This window comes from Pteropus medius, unplaced genomic scaffold (genome assembly GCF_902729225.1).
Source record: "Pteropus medius unplaced genomic scaffold, Ma_sr-lr_union100, whole genome shotgun sequence".
Taxonomy (NCBI): domain Eukaryota; kingdom Metazoa; phylum Chordata; class Mammalia; order Chiroptera; family Pteropodidae; genus Pteropus; species Pteropus medius.
In genome coordinates, this window is record NW_024355203.1 from 2,135,906 (window position 1) to 2,158,968 (window position 23,063).

Here is a 23,063-nt window from a genome sequence, read left to right on the forward strand (position 1 = left end):
ACAGAGACAGACAGAGACAGACAGAGACAGAGAGACAGAGAGAGACAGAGTTCATTTTCTGAATAAAGCTTTCTGGAAGAGGAGCCATTCAGTGTAACTGATGACAAAGGATAAATTTGTTTTGAAAACCACTTTGCCTTTATCTTAAATGGAGTCTTTGGCAAAACATTTACCTTTACCATGACCATAGTGTAATTTCAATCTGCATGATTAATGATGCAAAGGAAATTTAAATCCCCCTACTAGTCAACATCTTATTTAAGAACAAAATGCTCATTATTTCCTAATTTCAACAAGTAAGATCTCTGGATGCTGATGCTTTTTAATTAGAGAAGAAATTTTCTTTTAATTAAAAAAGAGGGTTTGTTTTTTTTTTCAATAAGTTAGAGAGTGTCCTCTAGTGGAGAGAGAATCTCTGCTCTCAGCAGTTTTTGAAATGGCCAAATGATACCTAATTAGAAGGTTGCACTAAATAACAAGTGCCTCTACTGCCGATTGGAGTCCACTGGTTGAAGAGAAAATATTATTTTTCCTCTAAGGGCCCCTCACATTGTGGCCTGCTTGAAAGCCTGCCATATGATAAGCATCATTCTCATTTTAGATAGCAAATGATTTTTTATGATCAATTTTAGAGTGCTTCCTTCTGAACCTGGTAAGATTGAGCTGATGGTGCACCTTTCTGCCAAAAAGGCAGCAGAAGCATTTAGTACAATTTACTGTAGCTTTTACAGGTATCAACTTGGAACAGAAAGAATACTATTATCTTCAAGACTCCAGCCCTGGCTGACTGTAGATTTGATGTGTGCAGCTACCTAGAACATAGCTTAAAGTTTTCTGTTATTATTTGAAGGAAAACGAAGAAACAAAATTGAGAGGAAAATTAATGTGTCTCTCTCTTCTATGTAACTTGTGGAATTCTAATGCTCATCTCCTGTATTTCTGGTTGAGTATAGTAAATAGTGTTAGCACTATCACTTGGGTGTCAGAGATGAGAATGGAGGTGTTCTTTCGATATCTAAATGGAAGAAGGTAAGGAAGAGCTGTGGTGCTTGACTCTCTGAATTACTTGTAAGGATTGCCTTATCGGAAATTGCATGTTATATCAAATTGGAAACCAAAAGATAGAGAAGATAGATAGTTTCTCTCGATAAGTTAAATTCTTTGGACTTAAATAAAGATAACATCATATTACTGTTCTTATATTTGCAAAAAAGAACAGGAATAAGGAAAGTGTTCATAAACTCCTTCAGTAATCCAACAAATGTCAGAAAAGTATCATGCATGTATAAATAGTGTATGTTACTTATTTTAATGGCAGTGATAAGCAGTAAGGCAAGCACTGTATTCCTGTTAACATAATTTTCAGGAAAATGTGCAGTTATTACTTTCATACAGATATAAGAATAGACACATGTTAAAGAAATTTTTGCTCATATGCTATGAAGGGACCAGGCAGATGCTATGATCGATTCAAAAATATAGTCAACACAACAGATTTATAGAGTAAAGGAATATTGAGATGGATTCCAAGTAGAGACAAAATTGATTTTCCCTGGATTGGGGAGTATGGGCTAGGAAAGCAGAGGGGAAATGAAGTTAATTAAATCACTACCAGACATAAGAGAATTTACATATTAGTTAACGTACAATTTACAGTCAAAATATACCTCAAAGACAGCGCTGGAATCTGATAACTCAGAAGGGCATGCAATAGATAAGTGAGTAGTTTTCCAATGAAACACAAATTTTCTTTCTTTCTTTTTTTTTTTGGTGAGAAAATATATTTCTGTAGCTTGGATTGGGTCATCAGTGACCCAGTTGTACATCCTACTTCTTGTCTATACCAGCTACCTCTACCCACCATTGGCATTATGAACCCTCTTTCCTCTTCCTCAGCCTCCCTGTCCTTGCTCCCTGCTTAAGAGGAATGTATTTCAATCTCGTTCCTTTTCTGAGCCCAAATTCCCCTTTAAACAAAGTCCAAGGTAAAAAGAAATTGTTTTAGACAGTCAACTGTAACCACTTGCATGAAAATCACCTGGGAGTGCTTATTAAAAGTGAAAATCTCTGGAACCGTCCACACTTGCTGAGTCGAAGTCTGGGAGGGGGGTAGTTTTTGACTATGAGTTTGAGACTCACTAGCTTAGTTAAGTAAAGTAAGAAAAAAACTAATATCTTAAGCCATATTCATCTAAAGTAAATGATATTGTAGAAGATATGGAAATATAGAAGAAAATCTGGTATGAAAGTCAGTGGACATTTGCAAGAAGAAACAAATTAATGATGGTATTAGAAGCTGCAAACTAGTAACCTTTCCTTTAGTTTCTATGATTATTTTCAGGTTGAATAACGGAAATATTAATCCATTAATGACCTTGCTAGGCACTATGATAAGTCTTGCTTTATTGTTTCCTTTTTAATCAAAAACAAACTCAGACACACATAGATAGCAAACACAAAGGAAAATTCACAGTGATTCTCTGTTGTTTTAATTTTCTTTGTATTGTTTTCCATTCTACTGAAGTTTCACTAATTATATATTCTCTCAATTTTAAACTTTCTTGTTATGTCTAGGCTCTAATTCTAAGAAATTATTTTCCTCCACAGATTTATAAAATAATATATTTTCTCCTAGAGAGTATATCTGTTTTATAATATTTAACTCTAATAAATCCCAACTGTTTTGTTGTATCACATGAAATTAACTTTTGTTTCTAGATCGTAATTCAATTCTGATAACTCATTGCCTAGAGTTAATTTGGTACCATTTTTAAGCATTTCGATTGATTCTAAAGAGCTATATCACTGCCTGAAGGACAAATACTATGTTATTTTTATCATTGCTTTTAAATACCTTTTGCAGTGAATATGGGAACAGAGATATCTCTTCAAGGTAGTGATTTCATTCCCTTTGAGAATATACCCAGAAGAGGGATTACTGGATCATACGGTAGTTCTGGTTTTGTTTTTTTGAAGAAATGCCATACTGTTTTTCCATAATGTCTCTACAAATTTACATTCCCACCAACAGTGTAAAAGTGTTCCCTTTTACTTACAACCTTGCCAACACTTGTTATTTTATATTTTTTATAATAAGCATCCTAACAGATGTGAAGTGAGATCTCATTGTGGCTTTGGTTTGCATTTCTCTGATGATTAGTGCTATTGAATACTCTTTCATATATATATTAGCCATTCACAATAGCCAAGGTATAGAAACAACCTAAGTGTCCATTGATGAATGAATACAAAAAGAAATTGTTATATATAATGGGATATTATTCAGCCTTCAAAAAGGAGATCCTGCCATTTGCAACAACATGATTGAACCTGGAAAATATGCTAAGTGAAATAAGCCAAATACAGAAAGAAAGAAAAAAAAAACTATATAATCTCACTTACATGTGTAATCTTAAAAAAGTCATATATGTAAAAGAGTAGAACCGTGGTTACCAGGGGTGGGGAAGGGGGAATAGGGAGATGTTGGTCAAAAGTACAAATTTGCAGTCATGTGATAAGTAAGTCTAGAGATCTAATGTGCAGTATGATGACTATAGTTAATAACACCGTATTGAATGCTAAAAATTTGTTAAGAGTAGATTCCTGGTACTCTCTTCATAAAAAATAAAAAAGGTAAGTACATGAGGAGATGATATGTTAATAAACTTGACTATAGTAATCGTTTCACTTTGTATATATGCAAAACCATTATTCTCTACACCTTAAATATATACAATTTTATGAAAATATAAACACACAAAAATAAATACATTTTGCTTTTTGATTGAACCATCCACATTCTGTCCAGTGCTACCATCATTATAATTCTCCTTTAGAAAATTATGGACAATTTTATCTACTTAACTTTCTAAATGAATATAGAATTATTTTGTTGAGTTCTACAACTTAGTGGATTTTTATTATCAATAACATTAAATTTAAAATATAAGTTAGAAATTTACTTCAAAATATTGTTTTCCCATCCAAGACTTTGCAAACTTCTTCTATATATATTTCATAAAACCATTGATCTGACAGTATGATTTTGTGGTTCATTTATTCACAACCATTTCTCATTATAATTTGTTTGTTTTTATTGCTAGTATAAATAAGATCTCTACTATTTTCTACTCAGTTACTATGGAAATCATGAATGATATTTATTTTCAGATATCATAAGCTTAATCTAGCCATGGGGTTTTCTTCTTGAGGCTTGCAAAACCATGATAAAAATCAGTGTCTCCTAGAGAATAACATTTAAAAAAAAATTTAAAAACACATTAACTATAGCTTAAATAAAAGTACATTAATTTGCTATAAATCATCTGCTTTAAAAAAACTCAAATTTGTCAGACTTCCAAAATTACTCCATTAAGAAAAAACTTTTTTTCTCCTGAATTGCCTTCTCCAATTGTTTATTGCCATAGGGCCCCAAAATCCTGAGGTCGATCTTCCTACAGTGTCTCATTTTAAAATTTTATAAGACAGCTTTTAATTATTTTAAAATTAATATCCTTTATACTTGCATTCTCTGTTGGTTTTGTTTAGCATATTCTGACTCTATTGATTTTCTTAAGAACTTTTTTTTGACATGAAGTTTTATTCAAAATATTAAGATGGTGGATAGCCCCTTCTCTAAGCATCACCACATACACTCCATTTGTTCTACAGAGACGAATAGTCATATTTTGACATGATTTTAACATCATCTATTTAGAATAATAACTCAGATATTTTTACATTTTGTAATACAAATACAAAAACATGTTTTATCAGAAGGCCAAATTTTAAAACTTTGGCTAGTAAGAGATTCCTATAAATTTCTTACATTTGGACTTTTGAAAGAACTCCTCAAAGAAAGTAAAAATATAAGTTCTTCTGAACTACACATGCAATTATATTATCTTCAAATAATACTTTTATCATTCTTTTAAAGCACCTTTTTGTTTTTTTCATGTCTAATTGTATTAGAAAAACTACAAAATTTATCATATAAAAATGTTTCTAGTAGGTGCCCCTGTATTGAATTTAAAGGAGATGATCCTGCGGGCCCTATTTATATTAACTTCTTGTTTAAAATATGGTTATTTTTAAACTTTTGGAAATAACCCTTCTCAGTTTTGTTAAAAAGTGTAAGCCTTTAATAATTTATTCAGTTCTTATAATTCTAAATTAAAATTATAAACCTATCATAGGGTCTATAACCCAACAATGAATACATTTTTTAGGTATAATGTTGAAAATTACATTCTATGGTATAATAAAAGCCCTTTCGTCTTGATATTGTTTTTATAATTTTGAACAACAATGGTTATTAATAGAGTAATTATAAGTAATAATAAATTTTGGATTTAATATGAACAGTAAGTATCACAAAGAAATACTACTTCATCCTCACTAGAATGGCTATAATCCAAAAATCAGATAACAAGTGTCAGCGAGCATGTGGAGAAATTGGTAAGAATACAAAATAGTACAACCACTTTGGAAAATAGTTTAGTAATTCCTCAAAGATTTAAACATAGAATTATCTTCTGACCCAGTAATTTCACTCCTAGATATGTACCCAAGAGAAATGAAAACATATATCTGCACAAAAATGTGTGCAAGAGTGTTCAAAACAACATTATTGATGATAGCCAAAGAGTAGAAACAACCCAAATTCCCATCGACTGGTGAATGGACAAAAAATATGGTGTATCTATGCAATGGAATATTATTTAGCCATAAAGAAGAATGAAGTTTTGCTACATGGATGAACCTTGAAAACAGTAAGCTACGTAAAGGAGCGAGACACAAAAAGCTACATATTGCATGATTCCATTTATATGAGATGTCCAGAATACGCAAGTCCATAGAGACAGAAAGTAGAATTTGATTAGTGGTTGCCAAGGACTGGGGGGTTGGAAGGAAATGATGAGAGACTGCTAATTGGTTCAGGATTTCTTTTGGGAGTGATGAAAGTGTCCTAAAGTTGATTGTGCTGCTGGTTGCACCAATCCGTGAATATGCTGAAAACCATTGAATTGTACATTTTAAATGGGTAAGTTGATAATATGTGAATTGTGTCTCAATAAAGCTACTAAAATACACATGTAATATCTTTGAAAAAACAATTTTATAGAGAGCAGCATGCTTATAAATGTTTAAAAATTGTTTGTCCAAGGGTAATTCTGACATATAGGTGGTTGATACGTTTGTTTACATTGGTAAGTAAGAGTGAAACATTGGGGATATATGTCAGAACTTTATTCATTCATCAATGAAGTAAACAAATTTGCTGAATCAGATTATAGTTTTTGGATACTAGAGGAATATTACTTTAATGTTTGTGCTATAACCAATATAACAGCTATACATGTGACACTTAAATTTAATCTCCATTATTAACACTTGATCCATAGACAATCAACAAAACAATAAATCATACATCGATTTGTAGCATTTGGCAATTTATAGAGTAAATAACCCCACCATGGTCGATTGCAAACTATCAAATTAATCTCACTAAATGTGCAGTTGAGAAGGGATGTACAGTAGTACACTAGTATATAGTATTTCCTTCGAACAGATACTATGGATAAATAATGTAGCAAAAATAATTAGTAAGTTTTGAGTTTTTAGTATCCATTAACCTTTGTTTTTAATATATTTAATTGTAAGTCTCTGTAATTTAATTTTTTACTAAGCTTATTGGAGTAACATTGGTTAATACAATTATATAATTTTCAAGTATACATTATAATTTGACATCTATATATTCTACTGTGTGATTACCACCCAGAGTCCAGTTTCCTTCAGCCACCATATATTTGATCCCTTTTACCCACTTCGCCCTCCCCCAAAACCCCTATATTCGACTCCCTTTACCCTGTCTCCCTCCTCCCCTCCTCCCCCCACCCCTACCCTCTCTAGTATACTAGTCCGTTGTCCATGTCCCTGAGTCTCTGTCCTGTTCATTTGTTGCTTTTAGGTTTATATCCCACATATAAGTGATTTTCATGTAATTTTCAACTTTTTCAGTCTGGCTTATTTTGCTTAGCATGATTATCTCGAAGTCCATCCAGGTTGTCACAAATGGCAGTATTTCATCTCTTCTTATGGCTGAGTAATATTCCATTGTATATATGTACCACAGCTTCTTTAGCCAATCATCTATCGTAAGCCACTTCAGTTGCTTCCATGTCCTGGCTAATGTGAATAGTGCTGCAAATATCCTTTCGGATATAGGTTTTCAAGTCTTTGAGGTAAATACCCAGTAGAGGGATTGCTGGATCATATGGTAGATCAATTCTTAGTTTTTTGAGGAACCTCCATACTGTTTTCCATAGTGGTTGTACCAATTTGCAATCCCACCAGCAGTATATGAAGATTCTTTTTTCTCCGCATTCTACCCAACATTTGTTATTAATTGTTCTGTTGATTATAGCTATTCTAACAGGTGTGAGATGGTATCTCATTGTGGTTTGGATTTGCATTTTCCTAATAGCTAGCGATGTTGAGCATCTTTTCATATTTTTGTTGGCCATTTGTATGTCCTCAAGGGAGAAGTGTCTGTTCAAGTCCTCTGCCCATTTTTTGATTAGATCATTTGTTGTTATTGAGTCATATGAGTTCTTTGTATATATCGGATATTAGGCCCTTATTGGAGGTGTTGCTTGCAAATATATTTTCCCATTCAGATGGTTGTCTCTTTACCTTGTTGACGATTTCTTTTGCTGAACAGAAGATTTTTAGTTTGATGTAGTCTCATTCATTTATTTTAGCTTTTCCTTCCCTTGCCTTTGAGGTCAAATTCATAAAATCCTCTTTAAGACTAAGGTCCTTGAGCTTAGTTCCTATGTTTTCTTCTATGAATTTTATTGTTTCAGGTCTTATATTCAGGTCCTTAATCCATTTTGAGTTAATTTTGGTGTGCGGTGATAGACAACAGTCTAGTTGCATTCTTTGTAATTTAATTTTAAATAATGACTGTGTTTAACAACCTGCTTGCAGAATTTCTGAAAATGTAGTAATTGACTCTCAATAGCTGGTATGAACTGCCTCCAGCCCACAAGTGAAATCATATCTGAATGATGAGACTATGCATATGCAACATTGAAGGCTACTTACAAGGTAGACTTGACCTGTTGAGATAGACTCTAGACATGTAACCTTTAATTAATGAAGCTTCATAAAATGAAGCAAAGAAAGCAAATTCAAGATATATTAAGCAGGTTATTAATTAATTTGAAATTATTTATTAAGTTCCTAATATATTCAAGACATCGTAATGGATCCTGATAATAAACAAAGGTAAATAATGTCTGCCTTTGGAGAATGAATGCTCTAGTTGCTGGGTCAGACATGCAAACACACCAAATATTGTAAGGAATATATTATGATAAAATACGGATATGTTCCAAGGGCTATGAGAAGAGAAGACAGAGTGACTGATTATTTATTCCTAGAAAAGCCAAGTCAGTCTTTTAGAAGAGTTCCTATTAGTGTTGGGACTTAATGGATGAGGAGCAATATATTAGGTGGCAATGAGAAGAATGTAAAGCAAATAATATACAATTGAAAAGCATGAGAATATGAAATAAATCATAGATAGACTACTCCTAAAACTCAGATGCTAAAATCACTCATGTGGGATATAAAACTGAATGCCACAAACATGACAAACAAACAGATTCACGGACATGGACAATGGATTAGTGGTTACCAGAGCAAGTAGATGGAGTAAAAGGAGTCAACTATTTGGTGACAGAAGAAAATCTAACTCTGGGTGGTGAACACACAATGCAATATATATATGACTGTCTGTTGAACAATACACTTGAAACTTATTTGACTTTGTTAACCAATGTCACCCCAATAATTTTTAACTAAAAACTAAATTAAAAAAAAAAACATAACTGGCATGCCCTGCTTCATTAGCCCAAGGTACAAACACAGTCACTTCATTTTTATTTTCCTAATTCCTATTTCCTAATTGTCTAATGAACTTAAATAAAATTTCCAAATTCTATTTTTCAAATTTTCCTATTTATCCATATTAATCTCTCTTGGTCCTTATTTGCATCATCTCTCCAAAGGCCTCACCCTGCCCCATGAATTTCTATCAGTTCCTGGTTCTTATTCAACCTGAGGGGAAGGGATGATAGTTCTTTATTCCTGCTTTCAAACACAGGCATTACATACTTTGAGTCCAAGATCACAGCTCTCTGACACTCATATGATTAGCCACTATTTCCCAAATTAAAAGTACTGAGTAGACACAACTTTCTTCCTGAACACTTAGGCAGTTGGGTATTTTCAGGTATGAGCCTGACTTCACCTGGCCTTCTCTTAGGATTGACCCCTGTGGGCTCCTAGTGTCCTTTCTTGCTAGCAGACCTATGCATAAGAAGAGTAGTGGTGCCTTTTGCTCAGTCACACAAATAGACATAATTAAGAGAAACTACTCACAAGTCTCTTCACAGAACAGAGCTCTTCTCAAGTTGATTTTCTATCCTGAAAGTATTGAGAAGCAGCTAGCAACTCCCCAATCTCTCTCTCTGTCTCTCTCTCCCTCTCTCCTCTACTATACACACACATGGATGTAAACTATATTTTCTAATTTATCAGGCTTTCTATTTAATTTCTGCTTTGAAACACTCCTCATTATCACAATGATTAAAAGCATATTGATCTGTAGTCACTACTATCATCTATGGTTTATCCTTCTAAGAAATAATGTGGAAATAATCTGATCTTTGCAATGACTATTCCTTATATGATTCCAAAATATTGTAACATTTTCAAGCCATCTTGATTCTCTCTGATCTAATCCAAGTTTTGCAAGTACAGTAAGTGATTTCTTTTTTAAATGCAGACATAATCATGTCAGTCTCCTTGAAACCTGCTTAACATTGCAGTTAAACGAAGTGTGAAATCTTCAACATGGCCTACATAGAAGGAGAGGGCTGCCACTGCTCTGGCCTCATCACTGCTCTATTCTTCCCTAAACCTCTCCCATCCCCACACTGCAAGTACACTTTAGCTTCAGCCACTCTGAAATTATTTACTTCCTCCAAAGTTCTCTGGCATTCTCTCATGCTCTTTCCTCTGTTCCTGGGGTGCTATTCTATTTTCCCTCCACTTTCTTTTAATTCCTTCCATGAATTTTAGTCTCTGACCCACAGGAAGCTCAATCCAAGTCTGGATAGAGTTCCACTAGGTACCCCCATAACACTGCAAATACTCAGTGCTGGAGCTCATGGCAAGGTAGATAGTCAAAGCCCAGGTGAGCAAAGATAGTTGGCAAAGCAAATCATTTCTTACATGGGTGCAGGAGCCATTTCCTAGGTGTGGCAACACAAGGCCAGCAGGTGAAAGAAATGAAGAATTAGGTAATGGAAAATCACTTGATCTGGGAAGGTAGGATTGTGGCAGGAGAGAAATTCAGGTCCCCATGAGAGATTAAATTGACTTCTCTACTGAAGAGTGTCAGACTGAGTTGGAAATGGCATGATATTATTCATAAGCCCCCATATTTAGTAAAACTGTAATGGAAAATTAGGCAATTTCTAGAGATTTCTATTTATGAGTTCCAGTCATTAACTTCCACCTGAAAAAGAAAACTTGATCCCTTAAAAGACAGATTTTGTAAATTATTGACATTAAAATTTATAACACTCTAATGTATGTTTATTCTGTTGGCATAGGATGCTAATCATCACACCATGTAGTATTTTGAGGTTTACTGTTGAATTCATGAGTATCTTAACATTATAATAAGTAATGCAGTTGCATTAAAGCTAGTACTCTTATAAAAATGTATAAGCAAAGAATATTGGATTTAAAATTGTTTTGTAACATTGGATTGATACTTCCCATAGAAATCTGCAGTTGATTTCCAATCAATAAGATTAACAATTAGTTATCCATTTTGTACTGTAAATATTCTCCAAAGGAAGGGGGATTCCACATTAGAATATTTAGAAAATGTTTATGTACAAAAATTAATAATGAACCTACTTGGAGCTCCATTTTGCTTCTTAAAAGCTTGTAGACATTTTCAGGACTTGTGTTATCTGGTCTAATGATAACTATCATATATAGAATCAAAGTTCATGAGAAGTCACTTACTTGGAGAACATTCAGACATAAAGATAAGATACAAGGAGAAGGTTATATCATGCCATCTTAGAAGTATTAGAAGAACAAAATTTATTTATGAACTGTTCTTACACAGTGGGTATAATTGAGATAATATTGATTTTATACAGTAAAAATTATCTTGTCGTGGAACTCGCAGAATAGAGTTCATATGTAGGTATACCCATGGCAGGGCTTAGAAAAAGTGCATCTAAGCTCATTATGCTTTTCTCTGGGTTTATATTGTAAAATCACTCATAAGCACAATTTCAAATGTTCACTATTAACTCATGTCTTGGCTCTGAGACTTCCAGTCTTCAGGCATGGCCTTCTTTGTACCTTAAAGTCATAGAGTTGTCAGATCCTCTAGAATCCTCCCGGGAGGTTATAAATTAAGAAAGTTTGCTTACTTTGGATGCTAACAAATGTGTCACCAAGGCCTAGTTTTCATTTCCTCATATAGTGTTCATCCCTGAGAGTTCCCTTGCCCCAATCCAAGTGGAGTGGGCCTTTACAAGTCGCTACCTCACCCCCCATTTTCTAGTTCTACTTGGAAGCAGCAAGATTTTAAAACTAGTATATACTAGACTATTTCAGTTAGCTAATGGTGCTGAGGCTGGGGTAAACTAGGTGTTTTCAAAATGACATAACCTGTCCAAAAATAAACCTTACTTTCTGCAGGCATTAGATGCACTTCCACCCTACAGTCAGGGACCTCCACTTACCTTATTAAGTAATCAGCCAGTCTGTAATCATCATTAGAGCTGTCTCTCCTGAGGTGAATACTGAAAGAAAGTTATCTCCACAATAGTATCATTGATTTTACATCTAATAAAAATCCCTAATATTATTCTCATGACTTGTTTTTAATGTGCTTTTTCTTCCTGAGCATGTATAGGTTTTCTTAATTCAATTATTATTCCTTATATAGTAAAAATATTTAATAATATTTTGGTGGGGAGCCTGGATTTACAGTTCATTTCCTTTTCCATCCAAAGATTTTGTTTCCATACTCAAGACAGAGAAACATCTTCCAACCGCCTTCCAACTGCCTTATAAAATCTTATAATTATCAACATTATGTACTCTCTGATATCATGTTTTGAGAAGGGCATATCACTCTGTAGTACCTTTCCCAAAAATTTATAGCCTCATCTAATCATGTGAAAACATCAGGCAAATCTAAATGGAAGAACCTTCTATAAAACAACTGACCAGTCTTCTTCAAAATCTCTTAGGTAACTCTCATTTCACTAAAGCTGTCAGAAGCACATATTTTATAAATTTGGCAAAGATTGAAAATACCTGAAAAATGTTATTTTAGAAAAATATTATGTTAATGAAGTGACTAAAATGTTACCTGCCAGTTTGCCTAAAATAAGAGCATACAAATAGTTTTATAACATATTGCTATCACTTTTCTCCACAGGTGACTCAGCTAATCTAACCTGCAGAGCTTTCTTTGGGTACAGTGGTGATGTCAGTCCTTTAATTTACTGGATGAAAGGAGAAAAATTTATTGAGGATCTGGATGAAAATCGAGTTTGGGAAAGTGACATTAGGTAAAATATTCTTTTTCTTTTAACTTGTATAGTCAAGATTAACATTTGCCCTGTTAGTAAATAGAAAGCTAAAAGAAAAGGGTTTTTGTTTTGTTTTACTTTTATAAAAAAATATTGCAAAGAGAAAAAACACTGACTGGCTATGAAGTTGCAAAACATGAATGCCATTTGCAAAAAATTTAAGGAAATAAAAAGGAAATTTTCGTTGAGGAATGTACTGAGTATGAGGCAGACCAAAAATACCATCAAATATGGAAAATAGGATATTGTGCCTTTTGTTTGTAAGAGCTCTTTGTTTTTAATCTTTAAGAGGAAATAGTAACAAGGTACCAGGACTCAACCCAACACAATCTGTCATTTCCTTTTATATTTTTTCATATTTGAGGAATCAAGTAGACTATAACGCACTTGATATGAATGATAAAGGATACACAAAATGTTTTCATTATCTTTTTTAGTTTGACTATAAAGTCTAAATAGTAATATAGTGATAATGATAGAGAACAACCATTGAAAATACCGTAGATTTGAGGGTATACTGCTTCAGCCTCTTTTTTAAAAAACAATTTGTTAATTCGTTCATTTACTTTTAAGTATTGAGTTATTCAACTATGACTAAAATTTCACTTGGGCATAGATACTCATTTTTAATCATAGTGTAAATAAGCAAGTATATTAATATAATTAAGTTATAACTGAATCAAAATACTGATCATTTGTAAACATTCTCTCATCTAAAGGTCACATCTGGGTGTGTATGAGCATTTTAACCAAGGTTTCTCTTCTTGGGGGAGGACACTTTTAAATGTGAGAACTTTTAAAACTTGATCAAATATATAAGAGAAAAAGATTTCATTAGAATATAAAAACATATAAAACTGTCATATAAGGTTATTTCTACTAGGACCTTTTTCTCTCTAGCAACAAATACACAAGAATCTTAAACTCCAATTGGGTTCTGAAATGCTCAGATGGGCAATCTCCAGTATGTACTAAAATGTTCCTCTGCCATTTTTCATGTTTACAACTTCACTATTATCTTTTACTCATACATTTTGAAATGTTAAAGTTAAGGAAGGACAATAAATCTCCTAACTTTTCCCCTCTCTCATTTTGTGGGTGCTCAGGGAAGCTTCTAGAAAGATATTTTTCTTTAATTCTGTATTAAGAAGTGTTGTGCAGAGATGAGTTAACAAACAAGTGAGAGAGTAGAAGTGGAAACTTTTCAAACAGGAAAAGGGAGCTTTACCTTGAAGATTTCTATTTGCTCTGAAAGATTGTTAAAATCTTTGACAATGAGACTAGTGAGTGTTTACCATTAACTTTAAATGTCAAAATTAAACACTCATCGGAACGCTTAGTCTACAGGTTTATAATTTCAAATTTCTCTGAAAATAGGCAATTGATTTGTATTATTAAAAAAAAATAAAAAATAAAAAAAAAAAGCCAGGCTGGAGATTTCAACTGAAATATCAAAATAACTCAGAAATGTTTTATTCTTCCTTTTTTTTATTAACTTGATATATAATTAGTTCTCCAGATTAAGAGATTAGAATTTCTTATCTCACTTTTACATCCTATGTCTTCTTAAAGGGAAAGCAATTTGTAAACTTCTCTTCAAGGTCTCTCTCACCTCTTTATTAGGACAGTGTGATTGTTCTGCTAGGAGAGATAATTAACTGCAACTTCATTAGCATCTACAAAGACAAACTTATTCATTAGAAGTAAGAGGGCAAGATATAATTTAATTAAGATAGCATCAATCCAAAGCCAAATTTGAAGCACAAATACTGTAGGTATTTTCACGTCAGATTCAGATTCTTCTATTTTTTTTTCTTTTTCATGTATGTGTATGTTTGTGTGGGGTTTTTTGTTTCGTTTTGCTTTATATTTTAGAATTCTCAAGGAGCATCTTGGGGAACAGGAAGTTTCCATCTCATTAATTGTAGACTCTGTACAAGAAGGTGACTTGGGAAATTACTCTTGTTATGTTGAAAATGGAAATGGACGTCGGCATGCCAGCATTCTCCTTCACAAACGGGGTGAGTATAACCTTCTAAGCTTGAGTGGTCAACTGAAACCTATAATAGGAGGAAAATAATTTGGAACCAAAAAAAATTAAAATTTGTTTTTCTGCACAAATTTACCTTAAATAAAATAATCACATTAGTATTCGAGCCATGAAGGCAGCTAACACAGTGGATGGGTGACTAGCTCAGACTCTAAAGTCGAATTTGGATTTATTACTCTGCTTTAATACCAACTATATAACCTAGGGCATGGTATCTAACTTTCCTATGCTTCAATTTCCTGATACATGGAATGAGGAAAATAATAGTATCAACTCTTCAGTGTGTTTTAAGGATGAAAGAAGACAAGAAATGTGAGGAGTTTGGCACAAAGCCTGTACACAGGAAGTATTTAATTAAATGTTATTTATTGTTATTAGAAAGAGGCAAATCAATTAAAAATAACTTTAATTGTTTTAAGTTCAAGATTTTTTTCCTTATTGGAAAGTTATTCCTTTAGTATAATAATTATATCTGATGGATTCCCCATCGCAGTACTTCTTGACTTTTTTTTCTGCCTTGGATAACTTTTACATGTGTAAGATCCTTCCTTCCATGATTAATAATAATTCATTAATTGTTCATTAATGAATTATTATTCAATTACTATTTATTAACAATAATTCAAGTATGATAGGTTGTGGTTGAGTGGAACATCTGCTGCACTAAATCTGATTCCACAGCAGCCCCAAAACCTTTCACACAGGGTTAAAGTATATATAAATACATATATGAATTGTTTGAAATTAAGGATAATTGTAAAATTTGAGTCATGCCTTTTAGTTGGTGAAATTTTTCATGTCTATTACAAAAGATAAACTTTTTTTTTTATATTATGCTAAGTGAAAACTTTCTAGTTTTTGGAACGAATACACTGATGTTCTCTTACTAAGGAAATTTACAATGAATTTAGTTTCAAGGTACATGTTTACTTCTAGACTCCTTGAGGTTGAAATAGAAAGAGAATGTTGAAGACTATTCCCCTCACTTTATTGGGCAAAAGATTTCCTTTGAATAATGTTACTGAAAGCTATTAAAACAGAAACCTCTGTTGTCAAGGTAACTACAATATTAAAATTGTCTACTTTGGGGGGACGTAGCAGGAAAGATAAGCAGCAGCTAGCAATATGATTGTTTCTTTCTCTAACCATGTATTCATTCAATGAAGGAGAAATATTGTACAAATGAAAGGATAGAAATAGCTTCTCAGGCTTAAAAGTAACTTAAATGTTGTACAATTAAACTATAGCATAACATATTCCCAAGTGGTCTATCAGCTTATACTGGCTCACATTCTCTTTCGGGGAAGCCAATTCTACCTTTGAAAAAATGTAACTATTAGAAATCATTCCTATTTCACTGTTTGTCTTCCCCTTGACCCCAGTTTTGCACTTTTAATCTCTCTTCCCCAAAGCAGTCCTTTAAAAGTTTGATGACAGTTACCATAATTCTGCTGGACCTTTACTTCCCTAGGTTCGACTTCTTTAGCTTCTTTTATTAATTTTTCTTTGTGTGGACAATATACTTTCACCATTCTTGTCACTCTCTTCAACATCCTTTAATTAAAGAGTCTGAATTATTCCTCAAGAATGGGAATAGTGGAGAGAATTTATAGGGCACAAATAAAAATCTGTTGACTTAGAAAACACATATTTCTTATTAGGTCAAGGTAAGAGTGACAGTTAAGTAGTGATCATAAGGAGAGAGGGAGGAAAATGAATTGTATCTGAGGATACAGATGTTAAAGCTCTGTTCTTATAGACAGGCACACAGCTAGGAAGGATCAAACACCTCCAAGCTATTTTTAGCATGTATGGACTAAGATTAAGTCATCCATAGCTACAAAAGCTTCCAGTACTACAAAAATAAATGATGGAGAAATCAAGGAAATTGTTTGAAAAAAACTTTCCCAATAATGTCTGATTGCCTAAAGTAAACAAGAAGAAGAAAATTGTGGCAATGTTAGAGCACCTTTCAATACCGAATTCTTTCTTCCGCAGTGATTCTCAAATATGTATTTATACCAACAGCATTTTATTCTTAGTAAAATAAAAGCATTAAGAAGCCAAAAAGAATCCTTCAAGATCATATACTCCAAAAGTCCCTCCTAAAGTTAGTGAGTGCCTTCTCTTTAAGGGAGCTGAAGCAAATTTGTCATCAATTCACAAAGGCAGCAATGGCATTCACTATCTTGCTCTTGAGAAGTTTATAATTATGTGGAATGATGTATCCCAACCATTTTTGGAAAAAAGAAAAGACTTTGTCACCAGCTCAACAAGGTTCAGAAGGTGACCATAGTCCCTGAAAGAGTCAAATTGATGTTATACTAACAGGTATGCAATTATCAGGTGAGTTGCTATATTACATAAATAAATAAATAAATAAATAAATAAATAAATAAATAAATAAATAAATAAAGCTCAGAGAAGGAACTGGAAACTGTTGCTATGTATCATATTTTTCTGCCACTGGCTGATAAAGCCCTTAACTTACCTTATGGGCCTTCAAAGTCTTTCTTTTTAAAACCTCCCTAGAGAGATATGTTAAAGCACTTGATGAATACAAATCTTATAAACCACAAATTACCAGTTTTGATAAGTAAACTTGCCAGGACACACCTTTGCCAAAATTACTTAAATATTTTTTGCTCCATAGTTACCTTTTGTTCAGTATTATTGACGTGATAAAAATGATATTAGAGCCCTCCAATGGGTGGTATGCATTCTTTAAGACATCATTCACATGTATCAATTGAGTCTTCCTTAATTCCAAGAGGGTACTACAATAAATAATTCAGTTAGGATTAAGCTACGCTGGATTCTGGATCAGGCTTTTGTCCAAAAAAAAAAAAAAATCTTAATTCCACAAAAACTGGCTGAGTGTTTACTGGGAAACTTGACCATAGAAAAACCTTGCCTGAGAATATTCAAAGTTGTTGATTCCTGCAGCCTGGCAAGGTATTTCGACAGTTAAGATTATGTCTGACATTTAATATAGATATATTTCGCATACTATATACAGAGAACTAGATCATGCAGTGAAAGGGAGACAAAGAATGAAGGAGCAAGGGCCATGGGGCCATATTAGTCTATGACTGTGCTGCCCCTTATTTTTCACTCTAGTTCCTAGCCTAACAAGCTTGAAAGTTAGCCCCTTGCTTCAAAAAGAACCAAAGCGAAGAGTTGTTACACTATTGTGTCATTTCTTGTTCCCACTATTATCCATACATGATTGAATTCCATGTTTAAGTCTCTGAATATTTAATCTAGATGCCATTTCTTGGGTTTCTAATTGCTAGTGCCTGACTCAACATGATCAGACACTGACCTTCAGTTTCCTTCCAAAACTCTGACCTGTTCTATTCCCTTTAATTTTTACATTTTCTATTTCCTCGATACAAACAGTTCTCCAGTTCTGGAAACTGTTGGGGCCCAGGGTAGGCCACACCAAAATATCCCGTAATGGAATATTGATTATTTTGAAATAAAGTTACTTAAGAAACTACCAATGCAAGAACACTCTGACCTCTCTATATGCCCCTCTTAAAGCAAGAGATAAATCTTACATGTGAGAAGTGCCCTTCCTGTACCTGGAGGCTGAGAGGATACTCTTATCCCTAGAGTTAAGGAATCCAGAGCCAAAAGCGCACATAAACAAACCTTGTTGCCTCTTTATTAATTTATTACCCAAGCCCAAACTTTGCTTAGATTCGTTACTAATGAGCACTGCTTTTCTCCTGTCAGTTCCTCAAAAGTTTATTTCTTTGTCTAAAAAGTATAAAAATGTACCTACTTAGAGATTTCTCTGAACATTAGTTTATGATCTCGAGCATCAATTATGATTTCTCGTGCTCACATATTAAATTGTTTCTTAATCTGCTCTTGTATCAATTTTATTATTAGTCTTGCAGTAAGAACTAAAGAAAGGTAGAAGGGGAATTTCCCCCTCCCTGACAATACCCAGCAACACTGTGCTCTGGCCTCAGGCCTAGCCACTCTTGCACCCATCAGGCAGTCCCAACTTTCTTCTTCACTCTCTGTGTTTTTGGCCATACTCTAACTCTGGCTTACCTCAGGGTGTGGACATCTTTATTGTCTGGGGCAAAACAGTTTAATGGTTATGGTTGTAGACTCTGGAGCAAGGCTGTCTGTTCAAAACCCAACTCTATGCTTACCGTCTGTGCTATCTTGGGCAAATTACTTAATCTCTGAGAACCTCAAATTTCTCTTCTATAAAATTATTATAATATATTATAATATAAAAATAATACCATCTATCTAGAGCAGCTCTGAAGATTAAATAAACTAATATATGTCAATATGTATCACAATGTTTGACACATATTTATCACTCAATAAATGTTAGCAGCTATTACATGATTTCTCTGCTCCAATTATGTGATATTCTGGATAATTGAAGATGTAGCAATGTGTTTAATTAAAAACTCAAATCTAATTTACCTTTCATTAAAATGGTCAGCTTTACCTCCAGCAATTTTGTTCCATTGATTTTATATTTTACCTTATAACAGATTTACTTTAGATTGAATGTACTGTCTGTCCTAAAGGAGATCTTCATTCATTTATTCATTCATGTAATGATAATTATTAAGAACCTACTATGTGTCTGGCACTCATAAAATTAAATGAACAGTAAATAAAAACCAATATAATTTGAAATGCCATCATTTGCTTTTAAAATTACATTGATAGTAAACCTTCCTATCTGTCACATTAAAGGAATGTTCATTTCGGGCCTGGTTAGTAATTGAATGGGAGACCACCTAGGAAGACCAGGTGCTGTAGGCGTTAAAAATAAAAAATAAAAAATAAAGGGATGTTCATTATCAATTCTGTTCTGAATGGTTATGTTTAGATATATTGATTATAATAATATGGCAATTCATTCTTCATGAAGTAATTTGAGAACTGGCAAATATCTATTTGAGAGACTAGCACTCGTTAATAATGATGAACATCTAGATGTTTTCCTATTCCCCCTCAAACCCATTTTGATTCTTAGGCATATACTCTCTCCCTCCAAAGAATGTAATCGATAGGAATTAGACTTGTTCAATAAACTCCCTAGTCCTCAGAATATCTTTAGTAATGTAATTAACATGCACATCAATTAGGATGCATTGTTTTAAACCTGGATGAATTTAGACCCAGTAGACTCCTTATCCCTTCTTATAATGAATCATTTTGTAATATATGCCCCTATCTTTGTTAGTATTTACCTAGTGCATTTAGTTACTGAGAGATACAGTAAAGCCATAGAAGTGTTCAAACCTCTCTTGGGGTTCATCATTTAACAGCTTTAACCACTGATTTCAGAATATGGAAAAGTCAAACTTTGCTCAGATGTCAAAATTTCCTACCTCTGTAATATGGTGGCATCTCCCTAGAAAATCAATGATCCATTAAAAACTGAGTAGGCATCCTAGAAAGAGTCACTTTTACTGAGACATCACCATGGGGAAATAATTTCCCTGTACATTTTTAGATTCTTGGCTGAGACACCCCTTCCCTCCATAATAACCAGATTAACAAGAGAAAAAGAAACAGAAGTTCAATAACATATGTACTTCCTTTATAGAAGGGAGAGACACAGGAAAACTGAATAACTCCCCAAAATGGCCCAAGCCACCACCTTAAATACCATCTCAAGCTAAAGACTGAAGAAGATGTCGAGGGGAGGGACAGTTATGGAGGTGACCGGGGAGAACACAGTAAACAAGGGGCAAGTTGTTATGCAGATTTAAGTCCAAGCCTTCTCCACTGATAAGTCATCCTCAATCAAGTACAGAGGAGACACCCTTACAAATGGAAATTTCCCTTATAAATGTAAATGTCTCTTAACAAAAGGGTAACTTCTTGGTTTTTAGAGCTTCTTATGTGTCTGCTGTTTCTTAAAAGTAATCAGCCTAAAATAATCTTTATGCCCAAAAGGCATATTTTGGAGTAGTATAGTCGGCACCCTTTCATTGCTTATGTAATGCCAAAATATTAAGGAACTTATGTTGTTGCAACATCTGCAAATCAGAGCAGTTGGGTTTAATAAATTCTCTCCTTGGATAAGAACTGACATTTTGCATTCAAATTTTTCTTCTATCCTGTATCGTTTTTCTTGCTTCTCTGCTATTCAATTGTATACTGTAAGACTTCTAAACAGTTGATCCCAATATGTTTCTTGGTAACTAATGGCAAAATAAACAAAAATAAAACTTGGAGGCCATTATGAATGCTAGTGTTACCGAACTCAAAGGATTCATTTTGCTTGCACATGTCAAAGCTAAAAGAGACTTGAACAGGAGTGTGCAGCAAAGAAAGTAGAGGTTTATTTAAGGAAATGGCACCAAAGCCGGAGACACAGATGAGCTAGTACTCAAAGACCTGGCTCCCCAATGGCCTCTAGCAGATAGGTTATATAAGGGAAAACTCATTAGTCGTAGTAGCTACGGGAGTCGGGGTTGTGGGCTCCACGGATTGATCAGTGCTAGGTTAGGAGGCAGTTGATCATTGCATCAGGTCCTGATGTCAGTCATGGTGTAGTTCTATCTGGTTTCAAGGGAATGCGGTAGGAGGTAGGGTCCTCCAGCCTTCATGGATGTGGAGCTGCAAAATGTTATCTTTAGTTTGACAGAAACTGCTTCTGTGATCCACAGACCTGAGGCTTTGTTCCTAACACTATTCGATGCTGACCTAAGGGCTTAATGATTAAGGGAGTAGTTGTGCTGTATGCAGAAGGATAAAGAAGGAAGCAAGTAAGCCCTAGGCCAGTTTGAATGAAAGAGAAAGAGAAGAGAAAAAGTCATTTTACAGAAGCAAAGATGTGCAGTTACACCAGGAACACAAATAGTCTTATACTAGTTATTTTGTACCTTCGAGTTTCTTGCTATGGTCATTCTAACAAGGTTATTTGTTTGCCACCCAAATTACAGGCATGAAAACTAGCCTTTTGAGCTATTTTCTTAGACATGGAATATATGACTTAAGTGAGGTTAATTCCAAGTTATTTTTGCCTCAGCACTGGAGCATATTATTCAAAGGTCCATTGATCATAGATTTTTTCTGATCTGCTACAGCATAGCAATTTATTATGTAGCATAGTTTTGCCCATTAGTCATTTTGGTCATTCAGTTTTCTTCAATGTGAACTAGAATATCCAAAGAGCGTCTTTGTTAGGAAGGAAAAGGACCACTGTTTGTTTTTGATTCGCTTATTTCTCAATTAATAACTAACATGGGGAAGACCCTGGACAAAACCAATATTGAGAACCAAGAATGATAAACCCTTCGGTTTTTAATCATTCATATTGAAGTAATCATGTGGGACAAAGCTCAGTATTTAATTATACGTGGGCATAGTCAGTGGAAATGCTTTATTTGCTTTATTTTATTTTTCACTTGTTTTCCTAACTAAATGTTAAATTTTTGATAAAGATCTTTAACTTGTACTTCTGTTATTTGATTCAATATATGTAACACACTTTGTAAACGTGATGAATGGGATAATTAAATGTGTTTTGAGTAATACGAACTTAGTCTGTAGCAAGATTTCTCAATCTTGTCACTATAGAAACTTTGGGTTGGGTAATTCTTTGTTGTAGGGGGCTGTCCTATGCCTTGCAACATGTTTAACAACATTCCTAGCCTCTACCCATTAGATGCCAATGGTACCTTTCCCAGTTGTGACAACCAAAAACGTCTCCAAGTATTTCCAAATGTCCCCAGGGTACAAAATTGCCAACAGTTGAGAACCAGTGACCTACAGTATGACTATCAGAAGGACAGGCATTTTAATCTTGAAAACTCTCCAAGATCATACCTGATGTGAATGGAAGGTCAAGAGAATTCAAGCTTCTCATACCATAGGAATTGACAAAAATAGAAAGAAAGAAAGAAAGAAAGAAAGAAAGAAAGAAAGAAAGAAAGAAAGAAAGAAAGAAAAGAAAGAAGAAAGAAGAAAGAAAGAAAAGAAGAAAGAAAGAATAAATAAATAGAAGTTCCTTGTCTTTCTACTCTTGGAAGTCAACTAGAAGTCACTAGAGCAGATGCTTTGCCACTCTTTTCTTTTTCTTTCTTTCTTTCTGTCTTTCTTTACTGTTGTTTTTGCAATCTTTACAATACACACAAATCACCTAGGGAGTTTGTTAAATAGTGATCCAAATTCAGTAGTCTGGGGCAGGACTCAAGATTTGAATTTCAAACAAGTTCCTTATTGATGCTATTGGTGCTGGTCTGTGGACCACAATTGGCATACCAAGGTCTAATAAACTTGGTAGCATCTAATAGGTCAAGAGCAAC

At 33.8% G+C, this 23,063-nt stretch overlaps 1 protein-coding gene across 2 annotated transcripts in view; it reads left to right on the plus strand.

The window, feature by feature from the left end:
- IL1RAPL1 (interleukin 1 receptor accessory protein like 1) overlaps nt 1–23,063 on the plus strand; it is a 1,227,390-nt gene that overhangs the window by 1,173,989 nt on the left and 30,338 nt on the right. For both annotated transcript variants that reach the window (XM_039857239.1, XM_039857240.1), the window contains 2 exons: nt 12,554–12,686; nt 14,583–14,728. In XM_039857239.1, the coding sequence (XP_039713173.1) occupies nt 12,554–12,686; nt 14,583–14,728 (279 nt within the window). The remainder of the gene's footprint in view (nt 1–12,553; nt 12,687–14,582; nt 14,729–23,063) is intronic.